This window comes from Mastacembelus armatus, chromosome 24, assembly GCF_900324485.2.
Source record: "Mastacembelus armatus chromosome 24, fMasArm1.2, whole genome shotgun sequence".
NCBI lineage: Eukaryota > Metazoa > Chordata > Actinopteri > Synbranchiformes > Mastacembelidae > Mastacembelus > Mastacembelus armatus.
The window spans coordinates 10,986,236-11,004,756 of record NC_046656.1 but is presented as its reverse complement, the minus strand read 5'-3'; the positions used below and the strand labels follow the sequence as shown (position 1 = coordinate 11,004,756).

Sequence of the window (18,521 nt, the reverse complement as noted above, 5' to 3'; positions counted from 1 at the left end):
TGTTGAACACGTGTTACAGACCGGTGCATGTTTTTTTTTTTTTTTATTTAATATTGGTCGGTATCAATAGGTACATTCAGTTTAATATCAAGAAAAATCTTCTGGTGCTGAACAACCTCCCATGTTCATACCTGAGCTCTGTTCACAATTTAAACTAGAGCAGCAGGTTAATGCCCTGATCAAGGTCTGCTGGGAGGTCACTGCCGTGTCCCAGCAGGACTGATCCCCTGAGGCTCAGACATTTCAGACTGTTTACCCCTGAGGATCCAAACAACAGTGTAGTCTCAAGATGCTCAGCAGCCACAGAGTAGCACTTACACTCGCAGGTACAGTGTCCATGTGTGCAAATCTGCATGTAAATAAATGATGTGTGAATTCACGTCTGACTCATGAATAAACATGGCTCTTGCTGATGAGGAGCTCCCTGCAGACCATGACACGTGGACGCTGCCAGTGGTGTGGCAGGTGTAGCAGCTTTGAGATTTTTGCATATTTCCTTTTTTTTCCAAACTTTCTCCGAATTAAATGATTGACACTTTGTTTTTGAGACTAAGTTCTCATTTAAAAACTATCAGAGTAACCCCAGCACAAGGCCGTGGATTTCTGTTTTTGTGATTCTTCCACAGATGTCATAGTAAGAGTAAAACAAAGCGATGCATTTCGTGCACTCACTGTAAAGTCTGTGGATCCAGAGCCTGGTTTATCTCCGTCTCTGTCGTGCAGCTCCATTGTTGTCTACAAACTAATAAACACCAGCCAAACTGAGCGGCGTGTTTCAACTCACGTGCCAGGTCTGCGCATGCGCGGTTTGACATTCACATCACCGGATGTTGCCCCACTTATTTTGTGCTATGATACAAAAACACTTTCTGACATTCAAATTGGTGAAAAGCTTCAAGGCAATGAGAAATGTGTCTCAATGGGTAAAACCGTTCAACCTCATTTTCTCATTTTTACTTTAAAATACAAGAAACAAATAAGAAAATCGTCCTTTTTCTTTAATTAGACTTGAAGTTTTGAATGAAGAACTATTTTTTTAATGACGTACACATGATGTGTTTTTGTTTTTCTATCTTCAAATAAAAATCATCAAAACGGACATGGCTTCAGATTTTCACAGTAAAAGCTCCGCTCATATATTGACTGCAATAATCCAGAGACCACAGGCAGAAAAGACCATTTCCCTGCGTTTTCACGACTTGAAAGTAGTTGAACTGCAGGCAGATGGCGCTGTAGCCCAGACCCAGATCATATTTACTAAAATACCCCCACCCTCTGCTGGCCAGTGTCAACATCTTATTTTCACTCGTGAAAGTGGTTCTTATGTTTATTATGTAGTAATTTAAGCACATTTAAATACATTAAAACAAGTGCACATGTACACACGTGCCTGTGACTTGACACTGTACCTCAGCTACAGGTTTGAGGGACCTGCTGCACAGGAGCCAACACAGTATCTTTCACTTACAATCAGCAGAATTAATAGAAATCTAAAATTAGTAAAAGAAATAAAATGGTGACTGTCAAATAAACCGGATCATACTGACTAGCACCCAAATGGACAAGTGTCACTTTTTGAGAACTCCACAATAAAACAATATTAAATGTGTTTCCATGGCAATATTAAATCCAGTTGCATTAACCATCTGCACAGGCACTGGTGATGAGAATAAAAAAGATGCAAGTCACACTGAAAAAAGCTGCAAAAGTTAGAGCTGCAAGAGTGTTTGCCTTTAAGGATTGTGCCCAGATGTGTGGATTGTCCTCTCTCACCAAATAAGGATTTCTCACCGCTCTTTCTGACGGGACAACTAGGTGCACATCATCACTCCCACCCTCCTCTCCTCAATGTAAACACAACTACAGTTGAGTTGTTTCCATCTCAGCTCAGCAAGTTGCAATGTCAAAACACATCGAGGTCACAGAGATGTAGCACAGTGACAATACTGGTTAGAAACCCTTTTCCGCCACAGGCACGAACTAGATTAAAGTCAACCAGTCGTGTGCAACCCCATCCGAAAACCAACCAGTTGTTTTTTTTTTTTTTATATAATCACAAAACATTTGCATGAAATTGGCCTTCTAACTATCTTGGGTCTTGACCTTGTGGTTAAGATATTCTGAGGGCAGTCTCAATCAGAGACCTGGCTGGGAAATGCAGTTTCTACAATATCATTTTAGAAAATGTATTCTGGGAAAACAGATGGCATCTGACTGGAATTAATGAAATTGCACAAAGCTCTTTGGCACTTCTATGCATCTGTAAGAATATAAAACCCTAGTAGATTAAAATATACTTCATAAATCCTAGAGACTGGCAGCAACTTAACAAGGCCATTTTCTTTAATTAGCTTATTCTCTCTCCCAGTACATGGTTTCACCCTGAAATGATTTGGTTATGTGAGTACACAAATGAACTTATCAAGCTCTGGTTGCTTACACACTACAGTCAAAATGATTTATCAGTCTACAAGCACCTCATCGGTATTGCTTACAGGACATCGTCTAGTAAAGCAGAAATAAAACGTGCCGTGTCATTTTCTGGATGACTTCAGGTTGGTTATGGTTTTTTTTACTGGGGTGATGTCAGTATTTCAGGAACTGCTGGAGGTGTTCCTAAAATACTGGTAGTGACCTGCTAGTGACTTCTTGTAAACACAACAGCGCCACATCCTGTACACAGAGGTGCATTACAACATGCCATGTAATACTGAAAACAGGTCTGGATTACTGTAGAAAATAAAAATGTGTACACAGTATTAGAAGTATCATAAGGAGGAGGACTCATACTGGAAGAGCATGTCTACGTGTCTGTCTACAGGCACTCATGTATGCCTGCTGGATTTCCTGTGTGCATGAGTATCAGCATGATTCACTTGGCCAGATATCGCATTGTGTATGTGTGCTTTTTTTGAGTGTTTGCCTGTGTGTGTGTGTGTGTGTGTGCTCATTTCCCAGGCTCTGTGCCAGTTTCTCCACCACTGGCCAAGACAATACTAAATAAGGAAGACAACCTCTGTCTCTCTGTATTGTATTTTCACTTTTTTTTTCTAAACACACTTTGCAACCTCTTAACCTACAGGTGGGACACTGGGACAAAATGAGGGTTCAAAATACACTGAAATCTGTTAAACCTGACAATTTGATGTGTCTTAGAAAAGACAGTCGTCTCAAATGGGCTGAAAGTATCGAGAACACACACAAAAATCACACAGTCACCTCATAAAAGGTAGATCAAACATTTACTCTGTCCATACAGTATCATTATCACAATTTTCAGTTAAGAATGTATTTTATTAGAAAATTTAAACCAACTTTTCACTTGATATGAAATATAAAGTCTAGGTTTCTAGCTAAAAACCTTCAACTGAAAACTACAGGCACCTTTTTTTCAGCTTCACACCAGAGCCCATTATAACTGTATTCACACAGCAGAGTACAGAGAACTTTCACAGTCACACACCAGCCAGGTGATGGTGGATTTCACACCCGAGAAGGCGTGGAGAGATTACCGACTCGTGGAAGCAAAGTGAGCCCACGAGCTGAGCTTGTGAGATATCAGGATGAGCCTCTTCCATCCCGGTAGTTCGTTAACATTCATGACTAAGCACAGCCCCAGTGCTAATATGAGTTGTGCACAGTCTTATGTCAGACGTTATCTTCTCCAGAGATTTTTTTTTTTTTTTTTTTTTTTTAAATTTTAAACAACCTCCTGCTCAGAGATGAATAAAGAATCATGCTTTGGTACTAAAAGAACTGAATCCGAGTTATGTTGGACAGAATTAAAATTCTGAGCCATAACTCTTAACATTTGTGTTAGTTATCAACTGGAATTCAAAAATAAATCCCCACTTGGGCAGAAATCAACAGAGAACTCCTAAAAAGACAGAAAAGGAGAAACCTCTTTAGCAGGAGCTCTGCAGACTCTCCCCCCACGACACAAACTGAGTAGAAAAATGCCTTAACCTGAGGTTCATTAAAACATACAGGTCCTGGATGCAATTTGAAACAGACCAATAGTTCGTATCAACTGTATGTCCACAAAAACCTAAAAGCTATAAACATTTACTAAAATTAGATTAACAGCATCATTCAGCTCTGTGATAACGTGGACAGCTACAATGATACAGAAAATATTGTATACTACATATGAGTTGAAAGTCAGACCTCCATGTGCGTAAATGCTGGCAAATTCCAGTTCGTCACATCTTCTAGAAATGGTAAAATTAACCTTAACTTGATCATTTAGCATCATCTTAACTTGAACACTGAATCTGTCTCTATACTACTTTATTTTTTTTTATTACAATTCCTACATTTACATTACTAAATTTAGACCAAGCCCAGACTGTTGGTCTCCTATAAATGTCTGAAAAATAAAAGTAGCAGAAATATCTGTGACCCAGACAAGTTGGTCCTGGTCAATGTTGTGACTCAAACTGCCCATAAACTGTATTAACACCTTTAATTTCCTAATTGTGGCTTTGCAGTAAAAGGACAGTCCTATTTCTTAGTACAGTTACCACAATTTCTGGTGGCAGGTGGCAAACCAGACAATTGGTATGATTTTCCAAAAGTTTAACAATACACAGCAATATAAAACAAAAAAAAGCACAAAAGAATCATCTTGAAAACACTGGAGATAAATTTCCAACCTTTTCACATTCATTTTACACCTAAACAAAGCTGTGTCTCTCTCTTTACTTACAACTCCCATCTCTTTTCAGTCTGTGCTCTCAGGGCCATATAAATGTAGGTGTTTGGCCTTAAAGCAGTCCAGATGCCATGTTGATGCTCCCTTTCAAACTAAGAAACAGTGGTAAATATGTAAGTGCCTTTCAAACCTTCACTGTAGTGGGTTGCCGAAAATGGGGGGGGGGGGGGGGGGGGGGGGCTGGTGCACAGTGACCAGTTAAGGGTTGATAGCATGGTCTCCACTCTGTAGTTCTGTCTTCACACCCCAACCACCTTACCGACAGCCGTTTTGCTATTGGCCCCACGATCTGTCCATCAGAACACCTGACAAACACTTGAGATTGGCTTAGGCTGAGAGAGAGGGGGGTGTGCGGCCTTCCCAGTACTTCTGATAGGCATCGTGGAACATCTCCTTACACTGCAGCTTTGCGTTCAACCGGGCGCAGATAAGGAACGAGCCGCCCATTTTGCGGTGAAGGGAGTAGGTCTCCTCAGGAGGTGGGGTGAGCCGGTGTTTGAGCATCACGGGGATGAGGTTGTGGATTCTCTCGGTGGTGGACTGGCAGCCAAAGTCAAAGGTCTCCTTGGAGGCAAAGGCCTCGCCGAGGATCATCACCGCATCCACGTGTGCGTTCACCATTGTCTGGATGTAGGGAGAGAAAAACTCAAACTCAGGCACAATCGACAAACAATTTCTATACTGACAGGTGTCACTTTGAAAAATTAAGAAGAGAAACCTCATACATGATTATGACAGTCATCAGCAAAGTGAGACTTAATATGAGACACGGACTGCCAGTCAGCTCCTAAGTCTACATCTTCCCTTTGCTACTTTTGCTTCTTTCGAGAGAAGCTGTGTTTGAGTTTCAGGCAAACTTTGCAGTGAGTTTTTGTACAGAACAAATGTTTTGCTGTTTGTCCTTCACTTGTCACAGCACGCTGATGTTCTGAATGGAAACATTCAGGGTCAGTGTGGAGAGCAGGAGAAATGACAATGACTGAGACCTTTATATACATAAAGATACGTGAATATAGTCTTAATTACTTGAAAAGTGATGGACTATTCCTTTAACCAGTGTCCCAAGACTTTTTCTCTTTTTTTAGCAAATGATAACCTAAGTACAAGAAGAGAGAAAAAAAAAAAAATACAGCAGTGCTTTGTGATGTAAAGCAGACACAAAGACAGAAAAAGACATAATTACCTTGGACTCATATCCAGTCAGGAACTTCATCTCGATGGATTTCTTCAGAACTCCCTCTCTGTCGCCCTCTGCAGCCGAACGGATTATCTGCAATTACAAACAGGTCATACATTCACTTAATCTCTCCTGTGTTTTCTCCAAACCACACTAATCATCATTAAAAATAAAATCCTTAAAGCTTGTACTTTGACTTGTTGTCCAGCCACATTAAAACATAAACCACCACAAATATGAAGTGTGGGAATGAGGCTGTCCGGTCTTACCTCTATATAGACATCAGTGAAACTCTGATCAAACCCTCTAGTGGCTCCAAAGTCCAACAGCGCCACCTACAGAGACAATGATTACATGTTTTATTACTCTCACATCTCACTGTAACAGCCGAGTTGCTATAAGAACAGAAGTAACTTTAGCATTTTTTTTTAGGGTGTAGACAGACTCACCCTGTGTGTCTGTGGATCATAGAAGAAGTTAGACCAGTTTGGATCAGTCTGCATGTATCTGAACTCAAACAGTTCTCTGAGGCACAAGAACAAGATGTTCTGACAGATCTGAGACAGAAACAAAGACATAGATTCTTTCACTGATGAAAGAATTACATATTATATTCACTTCTGTGTGCTTTAATGCCCTGCTGGGTCCTGCCAGTTAAGGTTATTGCACCATTTCAGCTACTACAGATCCATCCAAAGTTATTGATCAGAAAGAAACTAGTTCTATCTGTCCGTCTATCTCTCACACATATCTCTCTGAACATTAACCAAGCTGCTCCACATTAGTCAACAAAATATCTATCGATCCCCTTCTTTGTCAGCTGTACCTCATTCTTCAGCTCCTGTGTGAGGCCCTCGGCCTTGTCCAGAGGAAAACCAGGGACAAGCTCTGTGGTCAGGACATGGCTGCTGCTCAGCTCCTCTATTACCTCTGGTACATAGAAGAACGGGTCGTCTTTCAATAGCTCCCTGAGTCAGACACGTGCAGACAGAAAGACACATAATTCCAGGTTAAGCAGACACACAGTCCATACAGAGTTTTAAATCTACATATAGTTAGCTGGTAGTTTTCAGTTGTTCTGACCTCAAACCAAAGAGATGAAACTTTAATGAGAATGGAATACACCAACTACAGACTTGTAGGTATGTTTGATTGTACGACAAATCTAATTAGATATTTCAATATTTACTGCATAATACCTGAATTTCTTTGCACACTGGGCTTCTCTGATGTAGTCGCACTCGAGTGCGAGCTCCTTTCTCATTACGTCGATCAGATGTTCTGGAAAAAGGCCTAGGAGACACAAAGATACAAAGGGGAGAGAACAAGAGAAGCTATTAGAGGACAATACGATTTTAGACTGCAACTCAAAGAAACAGGTGGACGACGTTAGAGACGTGTACGAGGAGACAGATGAAGACGGAGAGGAACATATAAATGAAAACAGAACTAAATGCACAGGAACAAACAAGCAGTGTCTCTGTATGTGCTGTCTGTGACGTGTTCACATGCAGGTGACTGTAAATCTGAGTGTATACCTTCAGGCAGGGCATTGCTCATATTCAGCACAGTCATCAGGTTGTTGACGTCACTGTTGATGCTCTGTGCCACACCAGGATACTGAGGCCAGACACACAGAGGAAAAAGTAAATTCATTTTTCATTTTAATGTGATGATTAAATTTGTGGAAATACAGACCAACTTTGATGTGATCAACATTTCTGCTGTTTCTATATTTAGAATTTCACTTGGAAATACGCAGTGTCTCTGCACCATGTTTAGAAGTAATCCAATGGTTACTTTTATTAAAGTGTTACCCAATCCAGCTACTATTAATAGAGTGATAATGATAATAACATCACCTACACGTTTACAACCTACCTGTATTTTCATGGCCACCTCTCTGCCGTCCTTCATCCTCGCCAGGTGTACTTGGCCGATGGATGCTGCTGCAAACGGACGCTCCTCAAACGATTCCAGCTTGTCTCTCCAGTTTGGACCCAAGTCACTGTTCAAAGCTTTCTACACACACACACACACACACACACACACACACACACACACACACACACACACACACACACACACAAACAGCTGAAACTATTGCAGATGGTCCACATTTTTAGTATCCTTTTTTTTTTCCCAACTCTTTGAGTTTAAAGTTTTGTTATAACAACACTGTTACATTTGTTATATTATCAGTTAAAAATCTGCAATATCCATGTAATGTAAAAGAAAAAAAAAATACACTTACAGTCATTTGTTTGATTGGCATGAAGTCTGCACTCTGTCTTACACGTTCAAAGATCTTGGCAAGCTGAGGGTTAATGAATGCATCATCTGAAACACATTAAGACATTTGGGTTTATCCAAACGGGATGGAAATGCAGGCCTGGGGGCAAAGGTCAGAAGGCTTCCCTGTAGCAAAAGGCTAAGTTTGAACACAAAGATGCAGAGTTTACAGCAAATGTCTGACCATTTGCACTGCCCGGGTACATTTTCCCCACCTAAAATATCATTATTCAACTTAGACTTAACCTATTTAATCTAGAGAGTCAGTGTGAAGTCAAGTGAAATTACTGAGATCTGAGGTTTAATTTCTCTCCCATAAAAGCTAATTCTGCTTTGCAATTGTTAGGATTGATTTTGGCTGACTCATAATATAATGAATCAGTGTCCCAAAATGTATGGTCAGTGTTAAAATTGTTTCAGACACCTCAAGGTTGATGCTATTTTTAAACTTTTGCCAAAGGGTACAATGGTTGGACACTCAAGCATCCAGCTACAGCTGCCATGACAGATAAATGTCAGCAGTAGGCAAAGCCCTGCAGCAATTTTTACCCTCCACATTTACTCGATTCCAGTTAGATTGTAATTAACTGTTTTTCAAACTTTTCATTCTCAGTAGGAAAAAGCACTGATTGCGTGTGGCCAACTACAGAGGACTTACTGTGACCTTTTTGTCTGTAATTTAACAATCAACTTTTCATGGCTGCAGAGCTAAAGCAAAGCTCTGCCAGTTCTGCAAATAAACACACACGTGCCCACAAGGTCAGTCCTCTGTGCTGAAACCTGATTAGCAAACATCAGGTAGCCAATAGCCCTTTTCTGTCCCACTACCGTATTTGTAGTTTATTACATTTATTGCACTGTTTTGTCTGTCTGTATCAACATATTCCAAGCAACATGAACACCAAAGGCCAGAAATCACAGGTCAAGGTCAGACAGTGTGGGCAGGACGGATAAACAAAATTAATGATGTGTTTACTGGCGTTATCCGACCCGGCTACACTAACTCTGTGCCTGGATGTTTACTGCCACTGGCCTTCCAGTCTTTACTGTTGTATAATCTGTGGTGTGGTGTATCAACACAAATGGGGATTACCCTTTCACGGTAACCTGCTGTTTGCTTGTGATATTTGTATGCTTGTGTCTATGAGCAGTAACAGTGCTCGATGCTAAACTCTCAATTCTGACAGAGCATATAAAAATTTAAGAAGTGTCAAATGCCCAGTTATCAAGTACTGAAGTGTACTGGACAGGACAGGAATAATACATTACAATATGAACACCTTTTAACTCTCACTTTAGTTTCCCTCTATTTTCCCTCCACACTCTTTACCTTTTCTATGCTTGTTGCTCACCTTGAATGCTCAGCATTTGTCCCAGTTTTAATGCAGCTCCTCTGACTTTGCAGAGGGTTCTGACAATGCGTTCAGCATTGGCCTCAGACAGAAAGGGGCTCGACTCCAGAACTGACTTCTTATTTTCAGCTGCAGCAGAACAAAAAGGGAAGACTGGTTATACCTGCTCATATACTGTGACCCCTTGCTTATGAACAGGTGAAGCCATCAATCAACAGGTTTAGGTTCAGGCTAATAAGCAATATGCCCATGTGTGTGCGAACATGTTACTGTGTTAATGTGCCAGTAGGTCACCAGGTAGTGTGTTTTTGCAAGGTTTTCAGTAAAGAGTACTGAAAACAAATGGCTTTTTTACACTGGTCCTGTTCAACAGGATGGCACTTGCAAATCTCTATGTTCCTAGTGTGAACCATAGGTGAACAGAAACAACTGTGCTCTGGGTACGAGCGCATTAGTCAGATTATTGTACTTGTATATCTCAATTGAATATTGTGAAATATTTTAAGAATAAAAATGGAGACACAAACATTGCTGCTGTCGATTCGCTGTGTGAGACCTAGTGTGTGTTTGTGTGTTACCTGCTGCTCCATTGTGTCTGATGGTCTTCTTGGCAACTTCTGCAAGGGCTCCAAGACCCAAACCAACAGCCAGACCTGGTGGAAACACAAACAGGACCAGAATAAAAACACAATCAGAGTGGACCAGTTTTCTATACAAACAAATACCAACACATCTGTGTGCTCAGCATGTAACAGAACATAATAAAAACATTACGTAACAAGTGGCTTTATGACTATATCTGTCGCCTCTTCAAATCATGATCAAAATAACGCATGCAAGATAAAATGTGAAACTAACACAGGCAGCTAAGCACTTTGATCAAATGAGGACTGTGCAACAACAGAAGTGTAACATCTGCACGTGCACGCATATAGAAAATGATCAAGCTAAACATAAATCAGTTAGGCTGACAATGAAATATTTCAGAGGCTTAAGTATTTTGGCAGATAATAAAAAGAAAAAGCAAGACTGCACAAGTTGGTGGTTGTTTTTACCAGAGGCCCTTTAAAGCCAAGCCTCCACCTTACATAATGCAGGATTACATAATCAGTCAGCTAGCTACCTCTGAAGCAACAGATCTGAGATGCAGTGGAAGACAGACAAATCAGGACACAATATACATCAGCGTGTTATATACAAATTGCCTGAGCATTTCTCAAAAATCTTTGGTCATCCGCTTTACAGGTTGGCCAAGAACAAGTATAAAAATGTGTGTTTGCTTTGCTGATTCAGATGGGATTTAAAATGCACAGAAGTTTAAAGTGTAACACGTAAAAGCACAGCACATGAGCCAGCATCATGTCAGTGTTTGGTTGTAGTACATTTGTAGAATCTCAGTGTGTGCAACTCCCAATCAGAGTTACATTTCCTGCAGCACCACAGAGCAAGCACCAAGTGTTTGTCCATCATTTGTGTTATAGGACACCTGTGTGTTTACAGAACGTCTGCCATGGTGTTCTGTTATTTGGTATTCAAAAACAGAAAATCTGAAATATATATTCCTGTTCCCTCACAGACCCCAGCAAACCATAAAGTAGTGAAAAGCAAGGTGAGGGTGCTGTAATCCCAAGAAACCAATAGATTCATGATGCTATGAACCACATTGCTGCTTGTTACCACCCTAAACAGCCTAAACCTACAATTCTTACAGCTGAGGGCACAAAGACAGGACAAAAAATAACTGTGTTTGAGGAGAGTGAAGGATAGGCCATGTTCCATGTTCCTTCACCACCTCCACTCCCTTTTTTGTCACCTTCTAAATGTTAACACTGTCAACATGCCGAACCAACTCAGCTCTGACTGTTGTGTCTCAATGTGGCCTCTGTTATGTTGTTGAGAAGGAGCTTCAAGTAAAACCTTAAGCATCGGTTTGTGTTGACAACTGATCCAAGACTGGATTTAGTTTTCTACACAATTTGCGTTCTCCACCACTTCACTTGATTTATCCATCATCTGCCTGAAACGAAGCTACAAGCTGCTGACCTACAAGCTATGATGGCATCTGAGGAGTGAGCTTTTCACTTTGCTTGTGTAAATATTACAGCTCTTTAATAAGCTTATCGCTGGAAAAACATCCTGACAACTAAGGTGTGTTTCTCAGGACAAGAACACAGGTTCACAAAAAAAAAAGCCCTTGACCTAAATTCTGCCAGTGTTTGTTTACAGTTGAGCCCATAAACTTCCATAACCCCGGACAGAATTTGAGTGCAGCACCAGGGTCTGACACTTAACACACACGTTATTTACATTCCTGTGTGCTGTATTTATGTAGGTGTTAGTATTGATGAGTATGTTCAAGTCACATTTGGAGAATTTAACATAGAATATAACAGACAGACACGATAACAATGTGTTATTCGTACCTCCAAAGTTGGCTAGTCTGCCAAGTCGAGTCACTGGCACTTTCCTCTCTCTGGCTCTGTCACTCAACTAAAGACAACAGAACATTAAAAGCAATTTTTAAAAATTCTTTTTGGTTTTTTTGGTAACGTACATGTTTCCATCGATGTCTGTATGCACGGGTGTTGAGGAACAGTGATTACCATCTGTTTGTGTGGTTTGATCTCAGCACTCTTGCTTTGCCGTGCCTTCTCGATGTCTTCGGCCGTCAGGCCCCCGACTGTGGATGGGTCCTGATGGTAGCGCCTGAGCTCACTGGCTGGATGTTGACAGTATAGCTGTCTCCACACATGCCTGTTCAGACTGTGGTTGTAGAGACGGTGGTGTCCAATGACATGTCTGCCATACAAAGCAGAAGTGATTACCTCTATCCACCAAATAGCAGCAAAAACTTGCATATTCTACAGTGCAACTGAATGAGATTTTTTATACCTGGCATAGTGGTGGTAAGATCTGGTGTGTCCACTAAACTGTTTGCTGGGATCTTTGTATCCATCAAAAATAGATTTATTCCCACTGACATGGCTTGCCCCAGCTGCTGCATCAGCACTAATTCCTGAGTGATCCGCTGTGAAGTCCATACCTTCCTCCTTGAACTCTGAAGAAGTGAACACACCATCATCCTGAGAAAATTCTGACTCTGAAGAAGAGGTTTTCTGCTGACCAGACAGCTCCTGCAACAGATATGGATGCAAATGCACTTTTACTCAAGTCAAACTCACACTTATCTCATCTGTCAATGCAATATGCAGTTCTTCACCAATACAAAGAAATGCCCCAATGCTCTATGGTACCAATTCACACAGTAGTATTTACAGATACACACCTCTATCTTCATCATGGCAGCAGAGAGACCTTGCTCTGCAGCCGACTGAACACTTTGGACAGCAGCACCAACTCCTGGATTACAAACACCAAAGAAGCCAATTAATAGTTTTATTGGGTCTTTGCTGAGCCCACAAATGCCTGGCAATAAAAATATTGCTAACTTTATTTAAAATCTTGATAGATATGTACTATTGTAGGAAATCCCACTAATGAGGAAACCAATGTTGTATTTCCATTTCTATGAAGAGTACTTAACAATGGCTTAGCAGCTCCTTTAAAACACAAGTGGGATGTGACACTGACATTTTGATTTCACGTCTTTTATTTTTGCATAGCTATAAGATAGAAACTATATTATCATATGATTATCATGGCTCACTGTGGCTCCTAGCATTTTGCTAACATTACATTTCAAACAGTGTTAAAGTTAGCTACAAGTTAGTATGTTATCGTATTTTCCAGACTATAAGTCGCAACGGAATATCAGTCATTTTTAGCAAAAACACCCTTGTTGAACAGAAAGAAAAAAAAAAACATGTATAAGTCACATTTCTAATTATATTCTAAATTAGCCTATGAAGAATAACAACAAGCTGAAGTGCATTATGACATTCATTCATCTGTGTCAAGTAACGTTAAACAAGAGTCAAGAGTGCCATCTAACACTAGTGACCACTCGACAAATTGACAGTAAACATACACATGTAAGTCGCTTCACTATATAAGTCGCACTACAAGTAAGATGAGTAAAAATTGTGCCACATATAGTCCAGAAAATACGGTAGATAGGAATTAACAACCTACTAGTTTTAATCTAGCAGGGTAACACTGCTTTAAAATTTTAATAAACAATAATGTATTAATCATTTTAACTTCCTGGTAGATTTCACTAAACTTACCAGGTCCAGTGCGTAGGACACCGGCCTGACACTCTACAACCGCCTGGCTGAGCTTAGCCAAGCCTCGCATGAGGAGCATCATATCACCTGACATGACTGACTGAAGACAGAAAACAGAACAGGAAAATGAGAAAACACGACATAATACAGAGAAATGTTAAGTGAAGAATCGACATTAGTTATGATACATCTGTCACAACGACATATTTAAATGTTTAACGTCATCATTCAGGAAAGATGGCAGCAATACAGAGAAAGAAGAAACTTGCCGTCATTACACACTCTAAACAGAAACGTGCAGCTGTCATATCTTGAGATGACTTTGCCTAAAAATACTTGTGACCTCATTCCCTGTGTTCATGCACAGTGTGAAGAAATGCATTCGCTGTCCAGGGTTGGATCTGAAAATATCACTGGATACTAACAGGGAGGAGCTTGACACTGGTTGGCTGCTGCCCGTTCCAACTATTTCTGTGCACGATGTGAGTCCGAGTGCTTGGTTTGTGTACAAGGTTTATGGTCAATCTTTGTCTTTCTCCATCTGATATTGCTACGAGATTGTTTTTCTAATAAGACCCAAAGGTACATTAGGTACAAAAAATACACTGGGGTTAAAGTGGTGGTAATCCTTTACTGGTAGTTAAGACAAATGATAACACATTAAGCATAAACTTTAACATGATAACACTTGCAAATATAACTCAAGGTCCATTAAGGACACAAATACAAGTGCAACTCCTTCCTCTCATCTCTGATTCTTATCTAAACAACATAGTATACACCACATTCCTCTGTGCTGCAACCTGCAGTGTGAGTGTGTGTCTGTGTGTGTTGGTTACTGTGACACAGGTGCTGTTGTGTGGGTGTGGCAACATGCTTCAACACAGCTCAGCTAGGATTCAGGCTAATGGGGAAAGCTGTTGCTGGAAGCGTTTAAGCGATATTCTAGTGTGCATGTGCAAAGCAGCACGCATACACACTGAGTCAGTAAATGGGTCATCCGTCCTTCTTCGGGGTTGCTCTGTGTTTTTAGGCAGCTGACTGAAGACCAGGCATGGGTGCACACACAAACATGGCCAATAAATACAGGTGCATGTAGATCATTTGAAAACATGCACATAAGTGGTGTGATATTTTTTATGTCTGAGCATTATTAGTTATTAACTGCAGGAATACTTCAATAATCTAACTAAATCTAAATATGACTGCTGTACAATGCTAGGTCAACACTTCCCCCAACCCTTATATTGCAAGATAAGATAAATTTTATTACTCCGTGAAGGGAAATTCACAATGCTGAGAGATCTTAAGCTAAATGTTTAGAGAGGAAATTTAGATTAAATAAAATCTGACAACACATTATGGTACAGAGAGCTGCAGGGTGTATTTGTGTAAAATACCTAATCTTGTGCTGTACACTGTGCAGTTCTTCACCTCAGATCCAATGAGATGTGGAGAAGTTACTGTTTGTTGCCAAATGTACCTGATTGCGCAACTTCCCATTTGTTGATGTGGGCTTGTGGCCTTTCTAGGTGCAAACAAGTGTCTTTACTCCTGTGTGTCAATTTAAGCATTTCCATTATTAGAAAGACGTGAGAGTCCAGTCCCACTATAGGCTAAAATGTAATAACCAGTGAAGGGATGAGTAAAACTAAAAGGTCAGTTGTGACTCCCAGTGGGTAAGAGGTCACTACAAGATATTCTGTGAAAACAAACTGACTGTAAACACACACGGTGCTGTATGGCAAATACTCAAACACACCTAAGCCGCAGCTGTTGTCTTGGCTCTACTGCTGTCTCTGTTCAATCTGTTGACTCACTGCTATGAAAATAGCCAGACAGCACAGCCCGAGTGCTGCTCAGTACACCTTTGGACAGCCTCACGTCAGTGTCCTCGACAACTCATCCTGAGGCAAAAGTGGAAAATGTTTCCACGGCATACTGGGAAGTGGTGAGAAACCACACCAGGAGCGTCATCACCACAAAGAGAGGGAGACGTGAGGAAAATCATGATTCCAGCAAGATGACAAACAAGGAAAGACCCTGGGTTTTCATTTAATTACAGCTCTTAGAAAATAAAACCTGTGTTAAAATCAAGAGTCCTGTATCATGTAAGGTAAGGACACAGTATGTCAGTATGTCACTATTCCTATATATTATGTCCCCGTTTATTTACACAAGCTGTTTGGACAGAGACTACAAAAGTTAGGATTTCTTACCCACTTAACATTGTTTTTGTAAAAGAATAATCTTGTCTGTTATTGTACGGATATTTACCATGACAGACACTTAATCATGAATTATCTGCAAAATCAATATCTCAGAGTGTGTACAAACACACAGGCTAAATATACAACTGTTGATGGTATATATGTTTATTTTAAGAGAAATGGTTCACAGTAATAGACTGAACATTACTGTGCCACAATTTCTTTTATCAGTCTCTGGACAAAATTTTACCCATTGACCCAAATTGCTGAGATCTAGACTAAGATATAGAATATTTGTCCACATTTTTCTTAGGACGAGACCATTTTTATGTCTAAAGAGTGAACTATCCAAGTGAAGTGAAATTAGAGCAAACATGTTTCACTTGAGCCACAGGGCAAAGCCTTTAGTTTCCAGTAGGATTTGACAAGTTTGCAGAAAACAGGTCAGTCGACTCTGACACATGGCCTGTCTTAAACACACCTTCAGTGTAGTGTGGTGCTGCAGTTTCACATCACTTTATGAGAGTTACACATAAACTAATGAAAACAGCCCATTTAAAATCACTGTCCATAACTTCCCCATAGGCCTGTGGCCACGGCACTACATTTGCAGAGGGGCAGGCACGCTGCGAGGGGTTTCATGGTCCGACCAGTCCCAGGTCGAGGCTGTAACAGGACTAGCCGAAAGATATCAGACTTCTAAACAGGTTTATTAGTTAATGCATGCTAATCTGCGCTAGATACTCACCAGCAGCTGCCGTGTTAGCGGACGAGGCTAACTGTGGCGGGCAAGTCGGACGAACGGTCACAATCTAAGGACAGATTCACGTCGGTTTTCTTTTTTCTCAGGGCGCTGTTCGGTAGCAGGAGGGGTTGTATGTTGTGCGTCGATCGACCACCTCCACTGCTGCTGCTGCTGCTGCTGCTGCTGCCTGCAGCGTTTTAATCCAGTTTGCCCCTCTCTCCTCTCTCCCTCTCTCTCTTTCTCTGCGCACCACGAGGTCAAACCTTATTTACCAACTTGGCGCAGCAGCAGCCAGAGCGGTGTATTGACGCAACCCAGACATATCGGAGTTGTCGTATAGACACTCTATGAGGGGAAGACGTAGGAAGAAATACGTGCACATTATCGACAACACTTCGCACTAGCTGTCAGAGCTGTACGTGCATTTTAAAGGTGCAGGTGATGTTTTTGTACAAATACATGTAATATGTGCCCTGTTTGTACTGAAATTCATAATGTGTTTAACCCAATATCCCTTCATTTTCCCCTCAGGAATTATTAAATGTTCTTTAAATATAATGTGAGAACATTTCACCATGTATAGGGCGGTAATTCCACTTATCTTTGCACACAGACATGCGCCACGCTGTCTTCTCAACTCAATTTACATACGACTCTGATCTTGCGCTTCTGCACAGCTCATCCTCTGTTCCTATTGGTCCTTGTCTGTTGACAGGAAGTGAGGCTAAAACGCGGCTCCTGATTGGCTCACCACGAAAGAAAAACATGGTCTAGTTTTGTGCTGCGTTATAAAGCTTATCTGAATAAATCCGATAATAGTTTTCATTTTCTCAAGGCTCACGGGACCAAGAAAAGATGGTAATGACTAGTGATTAAAGCCTATTGTAGCTTCGGAACTTTTCTCTCTGTGGAGAAAAGACTCGAAGCTTCGGGGCTTCAAACAAAGCGAGCACAGCGACACCTGGTGGCTTTTAAAACCTAAAAGGACAACAAGGACTCACTGATTTCAATATATGTAGTTTATATTTGTGCAATACAGTCCCTGAAGCCTGCATGTTATTATTTAATACTTTTGTTCACAAATCGTTCATTAAAATGAGTAACAGTAAAATGGATACTGCAGGCTGTCCAGAAAGTATTTTCATGCCACTAAATAGTAATAAATAATGCATTTTATTACTGTAGTTAATGTCAATGTGTACGTTTTAACTTTACAGTTAATATTTTCATATAAGTGAAAGTGATTCGATTAGAGAATGATACACTATTAATTTTTTTTTTTATAATATTATAACAGGTGGGAACATTCTCATTAAGATCATGTCCTTTTTGTACATCACACTGTTTCTCTATTATTCTCTTCTTATCGTCACCAGTGTGCTGCTGCCAAACTTGTACAACTTTCTAAATGCCATCGTTCATGGCTGATGGAATTTTATGGCATTTGAGGCAATTTATTAGGCTAGTAAGAGACAAAAATTCCACCCATAGAAAATAAAATGCTCCTCTATATTTAAATGTGAATATGCTGCCATCTGTTGTTGTTATGAAGACAATTCAACACTGTACTCTCAGATTATTACATTAGCAGAAGAAATTTGATGAAAAATGTTTTTGAGAACTATTACAATAATTATTAAAGAGAACTATTAAAAGCTTGGCTTAAAATCCATTTGTAGTGCATAATAATTTATACAATAATCATAATTTGGATCCTGACTGGCTTTTTCAGGTGATATCCCTGCAATGTAAGTGATGTGACAACACATATCCACCCAGCCCCATGTGTTGGTAAAGATATTCTGTTATGTAAGTGCGGTTAGAAGTTTTCCCAGAGTAAATAA

General features: G+C 40.3%; 1 protein-coding gene across 1 annotated transcript; it reads right to left on the bottom strand.

The window, feature by feature from the left end:
• Nucleotides 1-3,223: 3,223 nt before the first annotated feature.
• On the bottom strand, nt 3,224-17,020 carry coq8aa (coenzyme Q8A, genome duplicate a). The gene is made up of 17 exons (XM_026318908.2): nt 16,681-17,020; nt 13,723-13,822; nt 12,822-12,895; nt 12,428-12,669; nt 12,139-12,334; nt 11,959-12,025; nt 10,114-10,188; nt 9,536-9,664; nt 8,146-8,231; nt 7,773-7,913; nt 7,430-7,511; nt 7,091-7,184; nt 6,718-6,859; nt 6,341-6,448; nt 6,161-6,226; nt 5,898-5,984; nt 3,224-5,338 (listed from the first exon to the last, which is right to left on the bottom strand). Exons 2-17 carry the CDS (start codon nt 13,814-13,816, stop codon nt 5,042-5,044), a joined length of 1,980 nt encoding a protein of 659 aa, XP_026174693.1. The 5' UTR covers nt 13,817-13,822; nt 16,681-17,020; the 3' UTR covers nt 3,224-5,041.
• Between the last annotated feature and the right edge of the window lie 1,501 nt (nt 17,021-18,521).